The following is a 26,133-nucleotide window of genomic DNA, read 5'->3' on the forward strand; positions in this document are numbered from 1 at the left end:
TATTTTTTTGTGTGGCTGCCCTACTAACAATTTTGCTTCTATAATGCTTTAAAGAAGCAACAATTGCATCTGTAAATCTTTATAGAACCAAAATTGTTTGTCGGGTGTGTAATCATTCTGTGAGGCGCGTACTATTACACGATGCCTCTTGAGTCAAGGACTCAAATTTGACATTTATCTTTTGAATTAAAATTTGTTGTTGTTGTATTGCACCAAGAAGCAAAAAGAAATGTGAGGGAATGTTGAAAAAAGAAAAAGTGGAAAAAGAAATGTCAAAAAAGAGTCTCGGACCCACGACTCTCCGGTCGGATAATTTTTTCTTTCATCTTTTTTCTCTTTTGCACTCATTATGTTTAAAAAGAGTCGCGCCTCTTGAGGCTTCATGTAATTGCTGACAAATTCTTATGTTCTTTCAAGAGAGAAAAGGACGAAAATAGATTTCATTGGTATCAAAAGTGTTTACAAAAGTAATAGACTTGATTTTAATAGAATTCGATTTTAACAAAAAAATTCATGGTAATAAAACAAACATCTTACTTTCTAAACTTAGATACCTAACTAAAACAATGAAAGTTAACCATAGTTTACGTGCGATCTTAAAACAACGCACCAATGTGAACCCACCTTAATGTTTTTTGATTTTCGCTGAATGCTTTCATTCATTCATTCAGTCATGAATGACATTTCATTCCAGTCGATTGGAAATTTTCCAATAGAATTCCAGTTGTTTTTGTTTTGTTTTTGTTTTTTTTTTCATTTTGTATCGAATTTTAATTTGTTTAATTTCGTTATTTCGGTTAGTAAAAAGTAAAAAAAATGTGATTCTGCACATCTACGCGTCATTCTCTTTCGTTCCGTGTATAATTTATGCCCCTTCGGTTTTTGGGGGCCCGGTAATTTGTACCACAAAAACTATGCTCGCCGTTTAATTATATGATGATGTGTCCGCTAAACTGAAAGTGAAGGAAAATCAGGGAACTTAATTTTAGTCAGGGAATTTGGAAAGAAGACATGGATTTTTGTCTGCACCATTTTTATTTAGGTATACATTTTTTTATCTTTTTTTATACTTTACGCGCACTCAACGAGCTATGACTACCCTTTATATATTAACTTTAAACACAGTGCGAGCGTTTAGGAAACAGTAGTAGGAGATACACTGCCGCTCATCTGAAAAGGTTCACATTTTAGTTAATTTTACTTTTAGCCTGTCTTGGTATTTAATGTAATGGCACATCTTTTTTGTATATGTAACGAGAGAACATCTTTATGCGCTTAGTTTAGGAGAAAAAAAATTGTCTTAGGGCCTACCGTTCTTCTCACACGGTAGCTAGGCCAAATCTATTCATAAAAACAAGCATATTTTTTGGCTCATCTAAATAGGTTCAAAAGCAAAAATGTTAATAAATGATGAGTTGCATGGGTCAGTTGGACTCAAAATTGTGTCTTTCAATAAATCTAATTGCTTATAACCTATAAGGACGAAAACGGGTCGCGAAAAATGTTTAGGCGCGCAAAAAATTGGTAAAATTAAAGAAGAGTCTTTGAATCAGGCCGAAACTAACGATGCATTGGGATATAATAATAATAATTTATGTTTGTCTTTTTAATTTATTAGTCTCTTGTTTTTAATGTTAATTTATTAAATAGTTAAATAGTTTTTAATGTTAATTTATTAAATAGTTTAAATATTTTTCATTTTCTTTATTCAAACGATATAAATATAAAAATAAAATTTAGAAAAACAAAACCAACCAAACAATGTAAAATACAACAACAAAAAAACAACATATCATAAAAAACCCCTGAAGAAGTCGTGAGTAGCGACGAAACGTTGGGTAAAAGATGGAATAAAGTTTTTTTATTTGCATTTAAAATCAATTGACCAAAGTAGTACGCATAACCAAATATAAATCTACATATATTCAAAAAAATATTGTCATCAATTTAAATTTTCAGGGGCCCTATTTCGTATTACGAAACGAAAGGCAAAATTGACACTTGGCATCACGGCACCTGGTGGATAGCGACGAAAACCCGAAAGTTATATAGATTATTTTCTGATTTGCCGCTCAATGTAATTTCCATAAGAAAAAAATAAAAAAGACCTCGAAAAACATTTATTTTACGAATTAATTTTATATGTACGAGTATCAATGTTATGATTGTAAAATGATAATTATATGTGTTTATATCTAAATCAGGTTTAAAATATGTATATCAAAAGGTATAATAATACCTGTGTAATTTGTATTATTTAAAAAGTGCAAGCGAATCGCCTGAAAACAACAAAAAATACTATAAAAAATATAGAAATTATTATATTATTCTTTTATTTGTTTTGCTTTTTCACAAATAATAGGTGTGTTTTTTTTGTTTATCTATATAGATTTTGTGCAAAAAAACGACATCGAGATTTTTGAAATCAAAACAATTTACGTTTTAAATACAACAAAAACTTTATCTGTATAGATTTTTGAAAAATTCAGATAATTATCCAGATTTTACTTTCTCTCGATAAAAACAGTAGTGCCAAGGTAGTTTAATTGTTGTGTTCATATAGAAATACATATCTGAAAATATTAACAAAAAAAAAAAAGCGGAGAAAACGAGGTTTGAAAAAAACTCTCATAGAAAAAAATAATCAAAAATTTGTTTGACATGGTTGCATTGAAATGTTAATATCTCAAGATATACGCAATGCACTTTTCAGATAAAAGTCTTAAATTAATCCTGATAAGATTGTTGAACAGATATGTATATAAAATTACCAAAGTTTTTTCGAAAAATTAGAAATAAAAATAAAAGTTTTCACATTTGATTTTAAAAAAATCGAAAAAAAATTCAATATGGCTACCTTCAAACGCTTATAACACAAGAACGACGCAACTAATGTTAATGGTCATGGTCTTAAAATGTAGCTAAAAATATACAGATCATTTTTGGTTTTTTGTGAAAAAATTTTTTTTGAATCCAACATGGATGCCATGGCCATATGAAAATTTTTGTTTGCATCCAACATGGATGTAATGGCCTTCCCACTTCGGAGTTAAAATAAAAAAAAAACAATAGCAACATTTTTGACAGACAGCAGCTGCCAAAGTATATGTACAGTGGTGCCAATGCCAAATGTTTGCATGGATTTCAAAAATCTCGATGTCGTTTTTTTGCACAAAATCTATAAAGATAAACAAAAAAACACAGCTAATAGTAGGTAAGCATTTTTTTTTTTATTTTCAACAATTTTGAAAGAAAATTAAACCAAAATAGTTTCTATATTTTTTGTAGTATTTGTTGTTGTTTTCCTGCGATTTGCTTCCCTTTTTGGAGACAAATTAAATAGGAATTATTATTCTTTTTGATATATAGCTCAGGGAAATTAGTCAAAATATGGGCATGAAATCGCATTTTTCGCGGGACAAAATTTTTTTCATGAAATGTGTTCGGGTGGTTGTCCTTATCATAAAAGTCAATTTGTTGGCATGATTGGAGGTTGGGAACAGCCGCCATCTTGGAAAAGAGATTGGTATCGTTTTTATTGAATAGCTCCATTGTTATTCATTTTAACAAAAAATGACAAAGGTAAGACTTATTAACAATAAAATTATCTAAGAAATGATATACAAAACAATTCCGTGAGTTGATTAAATACAATTTTATAGTTGTTCAAAGTGCGGGTTTGTATCGCAAGGTTGGGACAAAATGACATTTTTTCATATATCTGACGAACTTTTGATTTGTTTGGATAATTCTTCAAGATTGAATTGTAGTACTTATAATTACCTATAAAATGAGCCCACAATCGTTATTGTCACCATCGTATTGTAGAAGTAATCTAACTCCGAAACTCTCCATGTACTAGTCAAAAGTAAGAAAAAAGCTGTTTTTTTGCTAGTAGGCCGAGAAAATTTTGGGAGTAGAGGTATAACCAAAATATCAGTACGCAGTTTTGCTGCCATACGCGTGTTAATGTCGATTTCAAAGGTCTGACAACTCTAATTTTGTGCTTTATACGGTTTTTGGGGGGTTAAATAACGTAAGTTTTCCAGTTAATGTGAATGGGCTAAATTTATACTATTTGAAATTATAAATATACAAGCTGATGCTCTATTATTTTTCCTAAATCTGGACACCTAAATCTCGGCTATGGGGTTAATAGAACTCACGATATAAGCTTTTTTAACTAACCATATCAGGCTTTTCAATTCAAATAAACAAACAAAAATCTAAACAAAAAAAGCTTCTAAAACATAATCGTATAAACGGCTTATATATAGTTCTATTGGTCACATCCTCAAGATTGGGGTGTTCAGATGGCGTGGAAAGCTATTTCCCAAGTCACAATAACGATACCCAGGACAACGATAGTCACGACCGTCACGACATAGACCGATTTAGTAAAACGATAACATGGTATAAAAAGAGAAGGTATGATCATTATGTCGAATTCCTTTCAATTTTTTGAATCGCCTCAAAAAAATCGAATTTTTGGTATTAAAAAGGAACATGAAAACAGACCGAATTCTTTTTGCGATTGTATGTGTGTCATTTGACAACAATTTTTACACGAACGTCAAGCTGAAACCAAAACAATTTCTGCAAAATAAAACCAGAGATTCCTTTGATCAATAATTTTGTTTATTTTCTTCGGTAATATAGATTTATTTTAATCAGAATCAAAGGGAAATTGCAGTTATTATTAAGATCTGAGTGAAGATGAAGTAGAAGGTTATTATTTTGGCCGGATGCTGTGGTTTTACAGAGAAAAAATTTTCTGACGACAATTACGAGGAGAAAAGTCACAGTAATTTGACTTTTTCACAAGAACTATGCCAGGAAAAAATATATTTTGATCGCACATTGTTTTTTTTTTATTTATTTCATATTTTTCCGCAATAAAAATACGATATTCAATTAAAATTTACTCTTTATTTGAAGTTGGTGTTCTGAAATAAACAAACAACACGAAGAAAACTTTCAGCTTGACGTTTGAGAAATGTCAAATGTTCCAAGTGTCTATGCAAATCCGTGTAAATCTCTCAAAAAAGAGGGATTAAATAAAATTCGAATTCTGCTTCGTTTGAGGCGAATTTTTTTTCTATGGAACATGATTTTTAGAAAAAATTCGCTTAGAGATCGCCGAAAATTCGATTTTTCAATTGAAAGGAATTCGACATTAGAAAAAACTCAGTATCGAGAACTGTCAAAACTTATGGCTACTTAAGGTTTTGACAGCCCAGCCCATTGGGCACGTTCAAACACCTATCGGATAGGCTATCTGGGATACCCGTATCTGGAATATCTTTTTGAACGAAGAGCTATCCAGATAGCTTGCCCAAGCAGCTACCAAAAAATATTGAGAAGAGGAAACTGTTTATTTTGAGCAAATTACATTTTTTTTATTGTTGAATAGTGCTTGCACAATCGCTTTGACTTTATTTCTTGCAAATTTGTATTTATTTTTAAGCCCGAAAAGTAATCAAAATAAAAAAAAAACTAAATGTTTATCAGCTGATCACTTGAATACCTGTGGTATACCAGAAATTCTCGGATACCTTCAGATTATTTTTTGACAGAAAATGGTTCGTTTCCTTGCTAATTTTTAACATTGTTTACAACAACAAAAAGCTATCCGATAGCTTTATGTTAGCTCTTTGAACGTGCCCATTGAAATTGTTGTTGTAAACAAATTTGTCTTGGAAATTGTTGTTGCTTTTGACTTTGCCAAATGCCAAACGTCAAAACTTTATTACCCCATTTTGTAAGATGGCGGCTCTTATGATCATACCTTGTCTTTTTATACCATGCAACGATAATGCATGGTTGAAAATATTGCCAGATAAAAATGAAAAAACAATTTTTTTTATCAAGCGTACCAACTTCACGCCAATGAAAAGCTGTCAAAAAATAAGTAGATAAACAAAATCTTCAGTGGCAAAAAAATTTACTTTTACATTTCTTGTGCTATTTAATAATATTTTCTATTCAAAAACATAAAAAAAATTGAAGTTATGGACATAATTTGTGATTTAGACTATTTATTTTATGAATTTAAAGAAGAAAATCATCTTTCCGAGAACTTTATCTCTGCCATTGCAAATTGGCCATGAAGATTGAGATCAATTGTTTGTGGTGCTTTAATAATAATAAAAAATTTACTTCTTCGTTTTAATAATTAAGTATGTTTATATAATTGTTATTTCATTGCAATCAGTGGAAATAAAATTGGCTTTGAAGTTTGGCAATTTTTTTTTTTTAACCAAGACAAACGAGAACGAAAATCAAACGATAGGGAAATGACAGTCGTAAGCATTAACGAGTATCATTTGAACGAGAACGAAGTAGTTTCAACGATAATCGTTTTACAAAATAGGGCCCCAGTACTCACCTCAAAAAGAGCTGAAGTGCAAACTCGATTTAAAATGAAACTTTATATGTTATAGAAAGGTAGCTAATCGAAATGCTTCTCGTATAATATATAATAATTTTATCAACAATAATAATATAAAATAATTTTATCAACAATAGAGGCACAGAGTAAAATTTACTGAAAAAAAAACAAAAAGGGCACCCATTGGGGGTTGAACCTGCTATGTTTTTTTTTTTATAGAAAAAAAAAAAAATAAAATGCAGTTGTAAAATACATATTTGTTGTTTTTTTATGAAGTTTAAGCTTCATGAGTCGTTTCGTTGGTAGTTCAATAATTTTATTAAAATAAACTCGCGCTTTTTGCTAATTTTACTTTGTATGCAAAATAAATTAAATTAAAATAAAATGTGAGTATTAATTCTGTTGCGTTTTTGTTTTAATATTAAAAGAAGTTTTAACAATTTTAAGTGTTTTCAGCCGATTGAAAATAGACACAAGTTTTCTCAAAGCACCTCCAAATCTTTTGCCCGGAAACCCGCATTTTAAAGAAGGCTTTAAAAAAGTGCAATCACTTAAAGTCGTAAATGACATTGCAGAAAGAGGAGTCAAATTAATAACCAATATAGAAAAATCCTAGTCGAACGACATATCGTGCGGCTAAAATCGACTCGTGAAAAGTAGGCATTAGACGATATTAAGTATTTTGTTTTTTTTTTTTTAGAAATCTGTTAAATGTTTCGTTTTTTGTTAAAACAGTTAAAAAAAAGTTTCATTTTAAATCGAGTTTGCACTTCAGCTCTTTTTGAGGTGAGTAGGTATATTGAAAATTTAAATTGATGACAATATTTTGCTTTTTTAGTAAAACTAAACAAATTTAGCATCTGAGTTATGTGTAACAACACAATCTTTAATTTAATATATAAAAAGCTAGAGCTAATTTTCTGCGAAAAACAGTGAAAAAACCGAGATTTTTGATACTTTGAGCGAGTGTCGGCACCATTTAGACTTATCCAATCGAACTGAAATTTTGGCTATCTAAAAATCTGCAAAGGCGGAACATTTTATGGGGTTCCCCGACCAAATTTCGAAAATCGATTTCTTGCGGTCACTCTAATGCTTAATCATCAGAGCAGCATGACTTCACGCAGCATGTTTAACGACGGCAAAACGGGTTGTCAGAAGTGGTAAACAATAAACATTTGGGAAGAACAAAAATTCGCAAAAATTACCACTTTACAAACCACGAAAAGAAACTCGCCTAGTTGGAAAATGTAGGTACCTACTATATACATATAGGTACAAAAAAAAAAAAATAAAATTCGTTTAAAAAAAAAAAAATAAAATAAAATCTGAAATCGAATTGCCCTCCAAGTATGCACTTTTGATTGATATATTAACCCCTTGTAGCCCCATGTGACATATCTGTTACAAACCAACAAAGGTCCCACAAAAGTTCCAAAAACTATATTTTTCTTCTTTTGAAGCTTATAACATATTTTTTAGATATTGCTTTATCGAAATAGTACATCATATTTTCAATAAATGACACCAATAGTTTTTAACTGGCAGTTAAAGTTGAAAGTTCGGCTTTTTTTGAAAACAAGCAAATTTGTGTAAAAACAACGAAATTCAGAAAAAATATTTTTTCTGCATAAAGTAACGGGGTTTTATTTTTGGATTTTAATAAAAATAAATATTAGAAAGTTTTTTGCTTCAATTTTTGCATTTCTCTACAAATATAAATTATTTAAACTTATTTTTTTACTCCTTAAATTTCGAAATAACTAAGTAAATAATAAAGATATTGAATTTTTAAAAAATACGTGTTTTATTATAGCTAAAGGCTAGTCGATTGACATTATTAATTTAAAAATTTCCGATGTTGGGTTACAAGGGGTTAAGATGCATTTTTAGAAAAAAAATTTTCAAAATCGTTAGAGCCGTTTTTTAAAAAAACTAATTTTTTATAAATCATTTTTTGGAAAAAAAGTTTTAAAATAAAATTGATATGCTAATTCGTAGAAATCACTAATCAACATCTAAAACCAAAATTTCAAAAAAATTCAATGTCCCGTTTTCGAAAATTTTATTTTTCAAAATTTTATAAAAATCCAAAAATTATTTTTTTCGAAATTGCATTTTTAGGTTCAAGTTCAAGTGACCTCAACTCCAAATTTATAAAGCGTTTCGCCCAGGTACGAAAGTGGGCTCATATGACAAGTACTGTTATTTTTGGTCCAAAAAAATTAATTCCGAAAAACCCTCTGGAGAGTCTCCAAAATATGCTTCATACCAAGTTTGAAGTCAATCGGTCCATCCGTTTAGGCTGTAGCTCCTTATACAGACAGACGGACTTCCGGGACCCACTTTTTTGGCATTCTCTACCATCGTAATGTCATGGAAAACTGTTACCTCAACTTTTTTTTGTACGAATGCATAACTTGATATATAGGGTGTCCCAAAAGTTAACGTCGAAACGAAAACGGTAGATAGGGTAGGTGGTTACAGTTATCAGAAAAATAATAAAAAAAATCGCAGCCATATATTTTGGGAGTTATGGGCATTTAAAAAAAATTCGAAAAAATGGTCACCCTGTGACGGTTTTTCATGTGCCGTGACTACAAATCTTAATTTTTCTCATTTTTTTCTTTTGTTACGGAACCTTGAATAACCCTGCTATCAAATGCATTCAAAAATTTTAACTCAGCTGCATCAGTTTTAAAGAAAATATTACTTTTTTACCCAAATTAGTACTAAAAAAATTTACATTCTAATTCAATGACCCGTAGTGTCAAAAAAATGCACTACGATGTTTCGGCAAGTTGCTTTAAAAGTTGGTGTGTTCAATTCTCTTTTCAAAATGGTACAACATTGTTGGGAATATTTCATAAATAACCGAGATAAAATTTTTTTTCTTAAGAAATCCGACTTTTTTTTTAGGTAATTTTTCCATATAATATTTAAGTTTTTGTATTTTGAAAGGTATTGAAAGGGTACAAAACTTGAATAATATGGAAAAATTACCTCATAAAAAAGTCGGATTTCTTAAGAAAAAAAAATTTTTCTCGGTTATTTATGAAATATTCCCAACAATGTTATACCATTTTGAAAAGAGAATTGAACACACCAACTTTTGAGGCAACTTGCCGAAACATCGTAGTGCATTTTTTTTACACTACGCCTCATTGAATTAGAGTCATGTAAAATTTTTTAGTACTTAGTTGGATAAAAAAGTAATATTTTCTTTAAAACTGATGCAGCTGAGTTAAAATTTTTGAATGCATTTGATAGCAGGGTTATTCAAGGTTCCGTAACAAAAGAAAAAAATGAGAAAAATTAAGATTTGTAGTCACGGCACATGAAAAACCGTCACAGGGTGACCATTTTTTCGAATTTTTTTCAAATGCCCATAACTCCCAAAATATATGGCTGCGATTTTTTTATTATTTTTCTGATAACTGTCACCACCTACCCTATCTACCGTTTTCGTTTCGACGTTAACTTTTGGGACACCCTGTATAGTACCTATATCGCAAGTAAAAAGAATCCCTATATATGTACTTCACGCACGATACGTGCGAAGTTTGGCTCAAGGGAAATAATGGGCATAACGTTGCGTTGCGGGTATTGCGGGAAAACTGTTCATTTCCTTGGTAAAATGTTCTATCTAAAAGAGCTAATGATGTTTTTGGTGCTCCAGACCAGATTATGAGAGTTGTACGTTGTACCAAAGATCATATATAACTAGTAAAGATGTCGCACGTAGAACCAATTTCTGTGCTAAAATTTTCTACCTTCAGATTTACCCATAGGTCCAAAACATGTATCCAAGAATTAAATTGTTGAGAAACATTTTAAAATTTTTCGATGAATGTGTAGAAAAGAGAGTGTGGATTTTTATAGATGATTTTATTTAATGGGAGGGAGCGAGGTAGTAGTTAAATGTTGATACGAATAATGAAAAGAAAAAAAAAATACATTTGGGTGCGAGAACGTATGAATTAAAATTTTTTTCTTAAATTATTCATTAAACTGTTAACCACACATGATTCAAAACAGTTGCAAGTTTTTTCTGAAATATGGAATTCCAAAGAGTACACTCACAGACAAAAAGAATAGTTTTTTGTTGTAACTATTTGCATAGTCAATTTATAGAATTCAATGAAATTTTGCGAATAACTGCTTTTGAACAGAAAATAGTTTAAGATAGTTAAAAATGACTATTATAATAGTCACATGCAAAAACAAAATAGTTAAAAATAACTATTAAAATAGTTAAAATTGACTATTCCGTAGTAGTTACGTAACTATTACGTTTATAGTTATAAATAACAAATAGGTATTATAATAATCACATGCCACAGAAAAAAGTTAAAAGTTACTATTTTGTATAGTTTCTTATAATAATTTTGTAGAAGCAAATGTGCCAGTGCGAGTACAAGTTTGAAGTCGTGAGGTATAAAAATGGAGACTTTTGTTAAAAAAGAATAAAACATGTATTCTCTGTCTTTTTTTCGAGGAAAACTAGTGTCAAACCAGGGTGTTGCTATAAATAAGAAATTATTATTATAATCAATGGGCAGGTTCAGAAATGTTAGGGACTAAATATTTAGGTAATTTCTCGGCCTCTGATTGGTCAACTGTCAAAAAAAATCCTTCCAATTTAGGTAATTTTATTGGAAAGCTAACTGGAAAATTAGGCAAGAAAATTTTACCTAAAAACATTTTTTTTTGTCAACATGACAGCTGATTGTTTTCAATTACAGAATTTCGTTAGCAAAATTGAATTTATTTGTGTGAAAAACGAATTAAAAGTGCATTATCGGTTATAATAAATAATATTTATTAATTAAAGTAAAGTTAAATTAGGTGTTTTTCCCATGCGGTCTTAATTAAATTTCGAAATTTGACAATAACATCATATCCAAACTACTTTAGTCAATTAATGCAAATTTCCGTTCAGAAAATGACGTTGCCTAAATATTTAGTCCCTAATATTTCCTGAACGTGCCCAATTACACTGTGCAAGTCGAAATATTTGACATGTGCGCTGTTGACTGTTTCCCCCTATTTCGGACCTTAAAAATCGATTGGCATCATTAGTTTTTCGATTTGTCAGTCAGCCCTATGATGGTAGCCGATCGGAAAAATATCCGATCGGAGAAAAGTTCCGATCGGAAGATTTTTGTATTCACGGTACCCGAATTTGAGAAGAAAAATTGACGTCAAACAACGCACTCATTTCCCAATTTTTTTTTTGGTTTTTATTTTTTTCGGATAATATTTTACGTTTGATTTTCTGTCGGGAAGAATCGGAAAGAAAAAAAAGCGCAAAGCATAACCCGTCGCAAATATTTTGACAGTTCACTGCATAGCATCGCATGTATTTTAAATTTTCAACGCACCTAAGATTTTTTTCGTATATCTGTCCGATTTTACTGTCGGAAGGGTTAAAATCATATGAAAATTGAAAAATTCGTACAAATCGGATAAAATTTTCTTCCGATCGGCTACCATCATAGGGCTGAGTTAGACTTTGAACAACATTTTTTTCGGAAGTTTTTTCAACAATTTTAAGGATTTTGCCCGGTTTAAAGTCATTTTTCTTGTTTATATTGCTATTTTTTCTGCTCAAACGTTATTTCCTACCTATTAATTCAAATAACTTGATATAAAAACTTAAATAAAGTGTGAAACACTGGCTTTTGAAAAAGGTATGATTCATAACTGTAGGTATTGCCGTCATTTTTAAATACATTTTTTAGAAAATTGCCCCTCACTCCTAAACGGGGGGAGATAGACCCCCTTCCCATTATAAAAAAATGTTTGTATTTGACTCCTCTACAAGAATCCGTTACTAATTCTCACCGTCTTAGTTATCGTACTATCCCCTCTCACTTGGTGGGACGCACCTATTGTATATAGTCCCATAGTCCCTCCCTCCATCTGACTATTTAAATAATCACAAATAACTATTTTAATAGTTAATAGACTATTTAATAGTCAATTTGGAAAATACTTCGAATGACTATTAAAATAGTCACAAATAACTATGTATTTAAAATAGTTAACTATTTTAAATACATACGTAGTTATTTATTATTATAATTATCCCGATTTTAACTATGAAAATTGTTAAAAATGACTATTTTTTCTCCATGTGTATTAAGATGTAATCTTTTTATTTTAAGCCGGATAAAAATTTTTATATAAATGAAATGAAGGCAATCTTAAATTTAAGAGAACTTAAACGGACTCCACTCATTTTAGCGGAAAACGTTTTGTTTTAAGAGAGTGAGATTTTTTTTAAGATACCTTTTTTTTCTACGTGTTGCTGAGTATACTTGTTCGTATTTTAAAAATAATACCCTTTGGTGTATACATAGTTTTGGCTCTTTACTGAATTTCATCAAATTAAATAATTTATAAACAATTTAGACTTTGATTAAATACTTTTCATGGTCCTTTTCCTCCATTTTCCTTCAAATCGCGTCGGCATCAACAACTTATCAAGAAAATTCTTGATGCTTTTTTGTTTGATATTTGCGCATTGCGCATAGAGATTGCAATCCCGGGATTCGGGATCCCGGGATCCCGACCCATTTTTTGATTCCGAAAATCCCGGGATTATAGCTCTCCAATCCCGGGATTTTCGGGATTAGTGGCTAAATATTCGCATACAAAAAATGACACAATTCTGCGAAATTATGTAAAAATGGAACATCCTTATTACTTTATTGCAAAACAAGGAGGAATAGCCTTTGCGATGATTGAACGCTTTCAAAAATCGCTTATCGATCTGAATCACCCTATAAGGTTTGAAGAAACAGATTTTGATAAATGAGACTATTGAAGTACCGGATCCAAAAAAATTAACAGTTGAATCACTTTGCCCTTTCTTATTCTAATTCGTGTACAGCTGGCTGATGGACTTGCGCATCAGTTTATCTAACTTTGCAATAATGAACAATTGACATTTAAAGTGATGCTATTATTTGCGTTTATGAACGTGCTACGGGAATGATCGAAAATCATCTCTGCCTATTATAAGCTGCGTTCCTTTGGAAATATTTATCTACTTTTTAGTACTTAAAACTACTTTGATCTACTTTGCTATACTGAAAAAGTAGTTCAAAGCAGCTTTAAGTACTAAAAAGTAGATAAATATTTCCAAAGGAACGCAGCTATATTTGGTCCTTTAAGTTCCAAGTAAGTAAAAAACTAAAGCAAATAAAATAAAATTGAAAACTTGATAAGGTCAGTTTTTAAAGCCAATCGTATCATAAATTGTGACGGAATTCAACATTTATGTCGCTCAAAATGAAAGTGGTGTAACTCCATCCAAGGCGTAACTCCATAACAAGCTTTTAAATAAAATGCACGACTGGGGTCACACGTACTTGCTCTTGCAGTTCAAAGCACTTTTATGTTAGCGTACTTGTGTTTTTACGAGCTGCCTCTGTATAAATTTTAAACAAAAGATTATAATTTTGTATACACAATTCAGGGAATATTTTACCAGCGCACAAATTAAACTACTAATAAAAACCAAATTAAAATATGAAGGTGAATTAATTGCAGGCAGAAAATCGAAGTCAGTATTGTGGAGGAAAGTTCTGGAGGAGATAAAATGTGTGGCTCCAGATTTTAATTACAACAAAGAGTTTTTATTAGTATCACTAGGTGAGTTTTTTATTACCACCGGGCTTAACTGGATAAAAAAACGCATCGGGGCTTAACCTGAAATCTTGGCAGCACTGTATATTGAATGGCCGGGTTCAACGCAACATCTGAACTTAAGTTCAGATTAGATCTTAAGTTCAGGTGGCCTGCGTTGAACGCGGGGAATGTTCCGAAAACAGCAGACTCAAGAAAAATTTAGTTTTCATATTTTTCGCTTTCGGGTTTTTCTGGTATTTTTCATGTATGTTTTACAAAGAGATAAAAAATTTATGCCAGGAAAACTAGTTAAATACATTTTGTCATTCCAAACGTCAGTTTTCACGTTTTTAAACAAATTCTAAGCAATTTATGAAAAAATTAGTTTGGTAGCACAGATTCAAAACTGTTCAAAAAGTTAAGCCCAGAGAAATCTCCGGGCTAAACAACTAAGCCCAAGGAGCTAAGGTGTTGTTGTATTTAACATGTAAATTGCTTAGCCCCAACTGCGTTTTTTTTGTCCAGTTAAGCCCGGTGGTAATAGAAAACACACCTACTATCACGTCCATCATTACGTCGACACAAAGCCAAAACGGCGAATCTGCATTTTTTGACGTTTTCACTTTAAAGCGTCATTTACCTTGTTATCTGTCAATCGATTCACTGCTTCGAACCCTATCCTCCATCTGTTGCCTAGAAGCCTAAACTATCAATTTTCGTTACACGAGTTTCCATAAGATTTCATGAGTTTCCAAAACTTTGAAGCCGTTTTTCTCAATTTTGCAGATTCGTGGTTTTGGCGTTGTGCCCACGATTAAGCAATCTATCAGCATGCGCATCGTAATCAGCTGAGCAACGATCAGCATCGCAAAAAAGCAGTGATGCCTAATCACTACCAAAAAATTTTACGTTTGTGAATTTACCCATAAGCCCATGCGCGCATATGCCTATTATAGTTGGGCCTTAAGCCGGAAGTGTAGGTACATCTAATTATTAGTAGTTATGTGACTTTATAGAATCATATAAGCCCTTGTGTGCATTTTGATAAATATTTAGCCGAGGATAAATTTTTGACATTTGAATGTCTGGTGAATAAAAAAAAAAATTATATTTGGCTTATGTCGTTTTCGATTGGCTCTCCGGAAGCGTCCGGAATCATTCAGAAGCCTTCTGTAAGTGTTTTATTCGCACTAATATGACAGACAGAACGCTTCTGAAAATAAAAATTCTCTTCTTGATTTCAAAACAGAATTCACTCAATATTTAAATAAGTAAACGTCAAACAAAATTTTCTAGTAGAAAAGCAAAAAAATTTTATTTGATTATTCACCAATACAGATATAAAATTTCAGAATTGAGTGGAAGCGATTTAAACTGTTTTATTGGATTTCAGAATGAGTGAATCCTTGAGTTATTCCAATCGAAAACGACATTAATTTAGCTGTGTGAATTTGGATACATTTTTAACAAAACAAAAGAATTAATTATATTAAAAAAATGTATAAATATTAACAATTTACAATCTTACAACACGCGTTGTCACCTCAAAAGTGTCAAAAATGTATTCTCGACTAAATATTTAATCCGATTCACACACGGCCTAGATATCAAAATAAATTCTTATGCGAAAATTTTAAATGGAAAAATCTAATAATTGAATCTGACCTTTGAGTTTGCTCACATAGGATTTACATATCGCTGGCTGAGAACAATATACATAAACATTAGGGTGGGTAAAAGAAAATTGGAATTTAAAATAAAAAATTGGATTTTTTTTTTTTTTTATTTTATACTCCGAAAAATCGATTGCTAGACACTTCTAGAATATACTCATCGCATTTGTACTTTGTTAAAACTTTTTCACAGAACAAGTCGGCAATAAATAATAAAAATAGCAATTAGTTTCTAAATGTTGATTCTTTATTTAATTTTTATTCAATCAAATTTCTTAAATGAAGAAAAAGGTTAAATAAAAATACATCTTACATTAACTTACTAGCTAATAAATAAAACTTAACAAGCTGTTTTGAAATCCCTCGGAAAACAAGATTATTTCAATATTTCTTATATTTTTTGATATAATTTAAAATAAAAATATAAAAAGGATGCCCAATATATAGGCATAAATAAAAACAATAGTTCTTACTCCCCGTAATTTAATTTAAAGCAATTCATTGAGCTGCCTTTATTTAAGCATATTCATTTTTTTTGTCTATCTGTTTTTTTGCTTAAACCTTAAAGATGTTTTAACCATGAAACTACTATTTAATCTAAAAAGAACAAAGCAAAAATATTAAATATTAAAATATGTGTAACATTTTAAAGTTTCATAGCATATGAGTACATGCATGCATGTATTTTATATAGTTTGCACGATTAGAGTATTTTGAAATGCTTCAATTAATATGAATATACATACATTTCTCTTAGAATTAAATGATTGAAAAATACGTTTAAAAACGTTCTGTTAACTTATTGTGTACATGCATTTAAAACATTATGTAAATTGAACTAAAACTTAGAGCGGAAGTGAAAGTGCTGCACTCACGATTTTGGTTGTAGTTTTTAGATAGATACATACATATGTGTAACTTTTATATACTAATTTTAAATAAAATGGTTAATATAAGAATTGTACTATTAGTTTATGGTTTTAAATTAGCGAGTATGTAGTTCGTGTTTATTGTTACCCAATTTGTATTCGATTAATTAATGGTTCTGGATGAAAAGTTTGTCTATATAATTTTGTTTACAATGTATACTGTTTTGTTTCGGAGGATGTTAGCATTTAGCATACGTTTAGTTTAAGATTTTTATATTGGATTAAATAAGTTTAAAAAAAATTGAATATAATTAAAAACATGTAAAGATGAACATAAAATATGGCAAGAAAATAGATAAAATTAAAAAAAAAATTACGTTGGCAGTTTAATTTACAATTTTACTTTTCTTTTTTTTTTGAAAGTGAAAATCAACTATGAATGAAAATTTTGTACCGATTAATGGATACGAAACCACAACTTAATTATTTTAAACTACGTATTATGTCAAATATTTAACATTTCTTGAATAAAACACATTTGTTCATTCAAGTAATCTATTCTTTATACCTGAGAAAATTTCATATCGACTCGAATCAATGCATTTTCAACTCTTAATAAAGAGCAAATTTTAAGGCCTAATCTGATGTCTTAGCTTCATTTGAAGTACTTATTTCAACAAATTATGTAACTAATTTTCAATTTCAATTTTTGTGCTGAATTTAAACATAATTCACCCTCCAGTGAATCTTAAGGAGAATTTTGTTTCCTTGAAAATATAACCGAGAATTAATTTCGTAGAAGAATATAATGTTACCTGATGCCCAGCCGTGATATAAGTATTAATTGTCAAATTTGAGTTTTGCCGTTTCCGGGTAATATACAATAGGAGCAGAAGAGAAGTGAATTATATGTTAAGTTTTGAAAAATTAAATTGAATAATTATATGTACCTCTGAAGAAGTAAGAAACACTTACGAAACGTTGGGAAAAATAATGGGATAAAACTTATTTAATTCGCATTCTCTTTAAATAGACTAAAACAGACTAATAAAAAATAGTGGAATAGTTACACGAAAAAATTGGTCAAAATAATAAAAAATGTAAAAAACAATTCTTGATAGAAGCATAGGAATTAAACAGTCACATTACATTAATTATCTTTTTAAATTTATTGGACCACTTGATATTTCATCTGCACAGTTATAGTATATTGCACATCATTTTTGTTGCCTTTCATAATACAAAATTTTTAACGCTGGGCCTTGTAAAATAAAGATCTGATCTGAACAATGTCACAAAATGGTTACCTTTTTTATGCAAAATTTTTAATTCGAAAAAAATTCTAAAAATAAACAATCGCAATTAAAAACGTTCGAGAATTAAAAAAAATCATCAACATCTTTAGAAATTTGAAATTAAGCCTTATTTTAAAATCTTGACTTGAGCATATGTTGGAACATAGATTAAGATAGTTTTTATTTGATATTTTTAGACGTCTTTATCCAAGTTTTTTTTAACTTATTACGTTTGCTTATATGCTAACACACTCGTTTATAAAAAAATCTATTGTGTACAAGTAACTCAACTGGACGGATGGTTTTGAGTGCAGCTAAAGATTTTTTAGTTATCAGAAAATGTAATTCAAACTAATTAAACTAAAAACAATGGTAAAATAATGTGTTTTTAAACATATAACAAGGATTCACAGGCTTATTTAAAGTTTTTCGGTTTGTTTTTGTTTTGTCTATCAAATTAAAATGAACATTTTTTGCTCAAGAAGCGATGGGTTATGTTTTTTTTTTGTTTTAAATAAATTGATTTACAAGTTTTAAGACTTAGAAATTATTTTTAACTTAGAACAGATTTAATGTATAACTACTGGACTCTGTTGAACACAAACACCGACCATTGGCGAAGATCCATCACCGCCATTGCCACCAGCAGTTGAACCAACATTACTTCCACCGCCACTGTGAATTTGATTCCCACTACTTCTTTCACTAATTATTGACGGTGGTCCAGAGCTTGTAGGAGGATTCATTCGAATGACTTTTCCTTGATGATTGATAAGACTGCTAGGCGGGCTTGTGGTGTCTGTGAAACTTGTTCCCATGCCAAATAAATGATGACTGCTTCCATAGGAGAAACTTGTAGGACCCGATGTTAGGTTTCCAGCTGCTGATGCAGAAATTACACTGGAATCGGTCATCATAAGATGGGATGTGGCCAAAGATTGTCCAAGGTCAATTGGCAAAGATACTGGAGCGTAGCTTTGAATTTGCGGCACTAATGCTTTGTTGTGTACGGAGGGTGTTGACGACGATGAAGATGAAGAAGACGACACTAAATTTGAGCCTGGCATAGAACGATCAGTAGCTAAGTGATCACATATCCGTTGATATTTAGATCTGTTGTTACCACTGGAGTTACTTCCGATAATTGATGAGCTATTGATATGATGTAAATGTCCTTGGTTTGAGGAACTATATCGTGATGGCGGTAGCAGTGATGCTGGTGGTGGATGTGGAGCAGGTGGATCACAATCCATTGCGTGTGGATAACTGTTGCCAGAAGATGTTATCGGTTGGCAGGAAGCGCTATTTTGTGAGGTAGCTGACCCGGATGAACTTGAATTGCCTGATGATGGCGGCGACAACAATGATTGCAACCCTTGTTGTGCTGCAAGAAGTGCCGCCGCCTGTTGTTGCTGTGATTGTGAATCGTAAATTTTCATCATCGGAAATTGTACCATTGATCGTTGGGGCATTGAACTTGAAATGGAGTGTCCACCGCTGTTTATGTTGTTTGATTGATGAATACCAGAAGATGCTGATGATGAAGATGAGGAATGAGCACTTGGGTGTAAAAGCAAACCTTTGAAATAAAAAAAAAAAAACAAATCAGTAAAAATATAATAAATTATTTTATAGAAATTTTGATCATTCATTATTTTATGTAGTATTTAGTTAAACTTACAAGATAACTAAACTAGGTTACAGCCAGTGCCCATACAATAATTAGGTAAAGTAAGTTTAGCAGTTTACGGATAAAAATAAATTAATGTAGATATTTTACTTATAAAATCAAATGTATGTAAAAAATTATCAAAAACTATATGAATAGTGTAGATTTTTTTTAACGAGAATTCTGTATACCACTTAGTCCAAGACCTGAGAGAGCGTGAGAAGAAACCGATTCATATCAATTTCGTAAACATGTTCAATTATAATTATAGCAAAAGTTTTAGTCTGCCGACTTTTTTCGGCGGCTTTTCAAAGAAAATGTTCAAATTATTATATTATTATGAAACCCAACAAAATTATTGGCATTACTAAAGTTCATTCTTTTCTGATACCCAAACATTTAATTCAAGTGCGTCTATTTATTGCCTTATATTAAAAAAATGTTAAGGCTCTTCGTGCAAACTGTGCACCTATGGACAGTTGTGTATGAGTATGCTTTCAAATCATGTTTTTGGTACCACAGATGGAGGTGGAGTTGAGTTTGTTGACCTATGCAGGTTTTTTTTTTTTTTTTAAGAATTGGTCTTTAAATACGTAATATATAAGGTTAAAAATATTGAATTGGTATCAAATGAAAGGTATTCTGTTGCCTTTTAATGTGTTACAAAAATATTTTTCCATGTTTAGTATTATTATAGATATGTATAAGGTGTTTACTTCTTAAAATGCAATTTTGTATGCGAGATCTTTGGCACATCGAAATATCAAAACATTCGGTGATGACATATTACTTTTTTATCACTATTAGAAAACTTACTGTGACATCTGTGAGCCAAAAGTCATGAGCTGTGGCTTTACAAATATGTATAAACAATAACGCTAAAATAATAAATACAAAAAAATAGTTTAAAAAACTTAAAAATTAAATGTGAAGGTTATATTATGGCAGTAGTATTATACCACCTTTTACTACGGTCATCTCGTGCAACATTGTCTTCTGAACTTATTTTGATGATTTTTTTTTCTTGTTGCAGTGAAAAATTAAAATGATCAGAACAAGTTCAGAAAACAATAGGCGCGTCTCACTAAATAAAAATCTCTGAGGGCTTAATGTCATTTTGAAATAGAGCAAAATAATTTTGTGGAAGAAGTTTCTCACATGAATCCATTTTTTTTTCAAATCTTCAACTGCAACTTCACACAATTGCAACTTTTCTTCAAATAATAAATAATAAAAAAAAAACTATTTCAAAATAAGTTATTTCGTGAAGCAAGCTCAAAATAATAACATTTTCTTCAAATTTTCATTAAATTTTTCATGTTTTAAGCACTTTTATAACTGCACACCACCAAAAAACAAACGTCAAAACAATAAATAAGAAAAAAAAAATTAAAGAAAGAGAAAGAAAACTGAGAAATGAATCCAAAAAATTTTCTTCTCAGAAATCTCCTAAAAAAAAGTCAGCGCTCAGCTGAGATTTGTTGTCTCACTTAAAAATCCAGGAGCCCTCAGAGATCTCACTGGGTGGGACGCACCTAATAAGTTGCACGCAGTAATTTGAAAGAAAGGTCCGAAACTGTTTTGTCCTGTTCTCTTCTGATCTATCTCTTTTTTCGTTGAACAGAACTTACGAAAATAATCTCCTGCCAACTCTCATTCTAATTGAAATGAACCAATCAATATAGCCATATCAATATAGCTATAGTCCCATTCCTTTGTAAGTGGTAGTTTACTCATGAGTAGATATAGCACATTTACTACTAGAACTACTCATGCTCTTCTTCCCGTGTAGATAAGAAGTGCGTTACATATTCTTCCATTGAAAATTGCTAGTTACTTACCAAAGTAACAGGGTGAAGAAATTTATTAAAGATATTCAAATTTTAAAAGTTTTAAATCCAAAAATTTGGCGATTCGCCGATGCGGAGCTCAGATAATTTATTGATTTATAACTTTTTCATATGTAGTTATGTATTTGTTTTCATTCCTTAAAATTTTTTTGCAGTGAAGAATTAAAATTAACTTCAAAAATTGACTCCTTTTTCAAACATGAAAAATGTTAGGGAGTGATGATATCGCTAAATGTGAAACCTATTGAATTTCGGAAAACGACATACATTATAAAATTTTATCCACCGAGTCCTTATGTTTTTATTAATTAAACACAATTTTTACTTGCGATATAGGTACTATAGGGCATCAAGTTTAGGATTCGTAAAAAAAATCGAACTCGAGATAACAATTTTACATGACATTACGATGATGGAGAATGCCAAAAAAGTGGGTCCGGCAATTCTGTCTGTCTGTCTCTATCTGGAGCTGCAGCCTAAACGAGTGAAGTGATTTTCTTCAAACTTGGTAGTTAGCAGTTTTTGGTGATTCCCTAGAGGAGAAATTAAAATTTTTTTTATGACCAAAACTAACGGTACTTGTCATATAACGGAAATAGAAAAGTTAATTTTTTTCAAAAACGGCTCTAACGATTTTGATTAAAATTTTTGTGTGTAGTACTACACATAAGAGCCAACTTTTGAAATAAAAAAAATATTTTTTGTACCGTTATTAACGGTACCTGTCATAGAACGGTTTTTTTCGTTTCTGAATATCTCGTACAACATTAACCCGATTTAAATGAAAATTTTTATACAAAAGTGTGTAAGTAAAGATAATAATAAAATTTTAGAAAATTTTCAAAAAACGAATTTTTGGTTTTTTAAAAAATATTTCAAAAATCAATTTTTTGAAAACGGATCAATAAAAAATTTTGAAATTTAGTTTTTATGTGTAAATTAATTATTTCTTCAAAATGGCATACCAACTTTTTTTTTTTTAATGTTAAAAAATTTGTATATATAAAAAATTATTTTTTTTAAAAACGGCTCCTACAATTTTCGAAAATTTTTTTCTAAAAATACGTTTTTATACAAGAAATAAAATGGCATATTTTTTTTTTTTTAAGATAATTTAAAACGGAGTTTAATTAATTATAAAATCAGATTTAATTTTTTTATACTACTTATGAAATTTTAAATTTCTTGAATAAAAAGCTTTAACATTATTGTTACTTTAAGCATAAGAGCAAGTACGTGCGACCCCAGTCGTGCAATTTATTTTAAGATATTCCTATTTTTACAATCTAAGAACCTGCGATGAAAATTCATATTTACTGGATACAATGCTCCAAATTGAAGCAAATACATGAAGAAGCAGTTCGTTCAATTTTTATATAAGCCCATGCGAGCTCATGCTTATTATAGTTGGGCCTTAAGCCCTTAAAAGATAATACAAAAATTTAATCAAAAGGCTTGCAGTGCATTTTTTTTTCTAGAAAAAATCCAAGTTTAATTGAAATAAAGGTAAGCAGTTTTACGCTTTATTGAGCTTTGGAGAGTTTTTATAATTTCAAGAAATTGTGTTGTTAATGTATTATATAAAATTTGTTTTGTTTTGAAACGACAATATATTATATTTGCTTTACAAATATAATTTTTTTTATTGTTCAACAAAAACGGACGGACAAATATCGTAATATGTATGTTACAATACAATTAAATATAAATAAATATTTTGCTTACAAAAACAACATTATCAATTTTACTAAACTGATATTTATTTTTACTTAATTAACAGAACGGACCCTTATAGAAATAAATTCACCTATCATTTGTGTAGTTAAAACATTCCTATTTTTTCTTTTCCCACTTTTTTCATTTGTATTTACGATATAATAAACAAACAAAAAATTGTTGTGTGAAATTTTCATTACCATGAACAAATACATTTTTTTTTTAACAAAAATAAAAACTGATAATGTTCGTAAATGATTCCCTTTAAATGAATACTTAACCCCAATTTATTCACTCTATATTGTTTTTAAATTAGCCATTAAAATTAAGAAACCAGTCAAATCTAATCATAATTTCAAAATATCCTGTTTTGAATTTCGGCTTTAAGTTTAATGGCATCTGAATATATTGAGGATTAAACATCCATTTTTGTTTTGTAAAAAGAGAAACCATACATGATGTTTTTAAATAAAACTAATGTTTTTTTGTATTATTGCAATGATATCTCTGCCCAATAATATAGAATAACTGGATCTTTATTCATAGTCGTAATTATTTTTTAAAATATAAATTTAAATTAATTAAATACAGTCTTTAATTCTTATATGTATTTCAAATAAAAAATTATTTATCTTCACAGTTCACTTAATTAAAAAAAACTCAGATACAGTTAAAAAAAAATCTATATGCAAATGTTATTCTAGTGTATGCAATAAATATTTATTTTACAAATTGTCTTTTTTTTTCAAATATTATTCTTATATTATACATATTCTAATTTCTCAATAATTTCATACATTCCTATTTTATTTTTGTTAAATACTTGTTATAAATTTCTAGTGAACATTTGCCATTATATTAACAAATGTTATATTATACATACTTAAAAGCTATAATTTTTATTTAAATACCACTCGATTTTTTTTTTTTGTTATTTTAAGGTATAAGTATGTTTTCTTTAGATTTTGTGTAATAATGATTTTGCTTTTAATGAACAGTTTACAGAGGAATTGAAGGTACTTTCATTAAAAAAAAAAACATATTTTAATATAAATTGAAATTATTTTTGTTAAATCAAGTTATTAAAATTCGCTGTTGCCTACACATTTTTTTGAATTGAACAATTCCAATTACAATTAATACGTGAGTTCGAATAAAAATTAAAATAAATTCTATATAATTGTAGAAAAAAAACTTGAACTGATTGTTGTATCTTTCAATTAATAAACTGCCATTTTCGTTTCTAATTGCAATGTAGCTGACTTTTAAAAATGGGTTTAATTTATTTAAACGTAATCAAAGCCATAAAAGACGTATAAAAATCCTTCAAATTAGTTCAGTCGTTAAGAAGATACAAAATTGAAAACAAAAACTTTTTAATGAGAAAGTAACAGTTGTTGATGAATACTAATGTCTTTTCCGCGAGACTTTGAAGGCCAGTCAGGAAAACTCTAACACAGAGTCCAAAAACAAACAAATTATTGCAAATTAACACATTTCTAGCTTCGGTTTATGCTTTAGCGACGGGCAGAATTTTGAAAACTACCTTTTTTGCATTTTTCATCAATCTTTTTTTTTGCAGTTGTGTACCTCCAAAATCTGGATTCAAATGCAAAAAGCGAGTTCCGAAAGAAAGCGAGTAATGCACCAGATGTCCAAGGTTCGGATCACAAGACAGCCCAATACTTTTTTAACCTTTACACCATTTGATTAAAAATAATTTTTGAATCATTTTTTTATCTAAAGCACAAAACCTATGACCTTATCACGCAAAATTAAAAAATTCAAGATAAGTTTATCAAATTAACGGTAAACTAAATTCCTTGTTTTTACTTGCGATATAGGTACTATATATCAAGTTATGCATTCGTAAAAAAAAAAAAAGTTGAGATAACATTTTTCCATGACATGGTAGACAATGCCAAAAAAGTGGGTCCCGGAAGTCCGTCTGTCTGTCTGTGTGTATAAGGAGCTACAGCCTAAACGGATGGACCGATTAATGTCAAACTATGTAGCGTTATTTAACGACTCTCCAGAGGGGTTTTTGGAATTAATTTTTTTGGACCAAAAATAACGGTACTTGTCATATACCGATTTTAGTAAAATTGAAATATCTCGAAAACGGCTCTAACGATTTTGTTTAAAAAATTCAAATGTTAGTTTTAAGCTAAGGTCTATCTTCCAATGAAAAAATTTTTTTTTTGAAAATCATTATTAACGGTACCTGCCATAGAACCGTTTTTTTTTTTCAAATCCGATTATCTCCGAAACTGCTTATTCAATTTCAACGAAAAATTTTGAAGAAGCATTTATATAATTTAAATATAAGCCAAAAATAAAATTTTGAAAAAAACTTTAACTCTAAGAGCAAGTTCGTGCGACCCAGTCGTGCATTTTATTTTTTACTAGATTCACTTATGTAATAACAGTCAGGATGTTTAATGAACGTGGTTTAGGTTAAACACAATTTACCTATAATTTATAATTTTTATAATTTTTTTTTCTCAAGAAGGTTGTGTGGTTTTTACTACTATACTTGTTATCTTGAAATTCGATTTTTTGTGTTGCATATTTTGAATAGACACAATATTATACAATATCTTTTGTCCGAAAATTTCATTGAACCGACAAATAAGTAGTTTTAATGGTTCCCAAAACTTAAAACACGTTTTTTATCGAAATGGTGTTTTCAAAGTCAGAAAGGAAAGCCGATCGGCTTGAAATTTTCACACGATCTTCTTAGATACTTTTGTGAGGTAATAATCGTTGCGATGAAAGTCAATTGAATCGATAAATATGTATTTGTGATTGTGAATTATGAACTTGCATATCTTTAAACGAAAAACATTGCAAAATTAAACAAAAAATATCGTTCACCTTAATTTTAAAAGATCACACAATAAACGTTCACAATACTTAAATTCATTTTCGACAAGGGGCAATGTCGATTTTTTAAACTATTCAAGTCAACAATCAAAATTTTTTCTATTCCATCGATCATTACCTATTTTCATCTTTTCCCAAAAATAATC

General features: G+C 29.8%; 1 protein-coding gene across 4 annotated transcripts in view; it reads right to left on the minus strand.

The window, feature by feature from the left end:
• Positions 1-16,769: 16,769 nt before the first annotated feature.
• The window catches only part of LOC129911700 (serine/threonine-protein kinase minibrain), a 122,990-nt gene continuing 113,626 nt past the window's right edge, over positions 16,770-26,133 (minus strand). For all 4 annotated transcript variants that reach the window (XM_055989572.1, XM_055989573.1, XM_055989574.1 and 1 more), the window contains one exon: positions 16,770-19,445. In XM_055989572.1, coding sequence (XP_055845547.1) covers positions 18,436-19,445 — 1,010 coding nt within the window. In that variant the 3' untranslated portion in view covers positions 16,770-18,435. The remainder of the gene's footprint in view (positions 19,446-26,133) is intronic.

This window comes from Episyrphus balteatus, chromosome 2 (assembly GCF_945859705.1).
Source record: "Episyrphus balteatus chromosome 2, idEpiBalt1.1, whole genome shotgun sequence".
NCBI classification, from domain to species: domain Eukaryota; kingdom Metazoa; phylum Arthropoda; class Insecta; order Diptera; family Syrphidae; genus Episyrphus; species Episyrphus balteatus.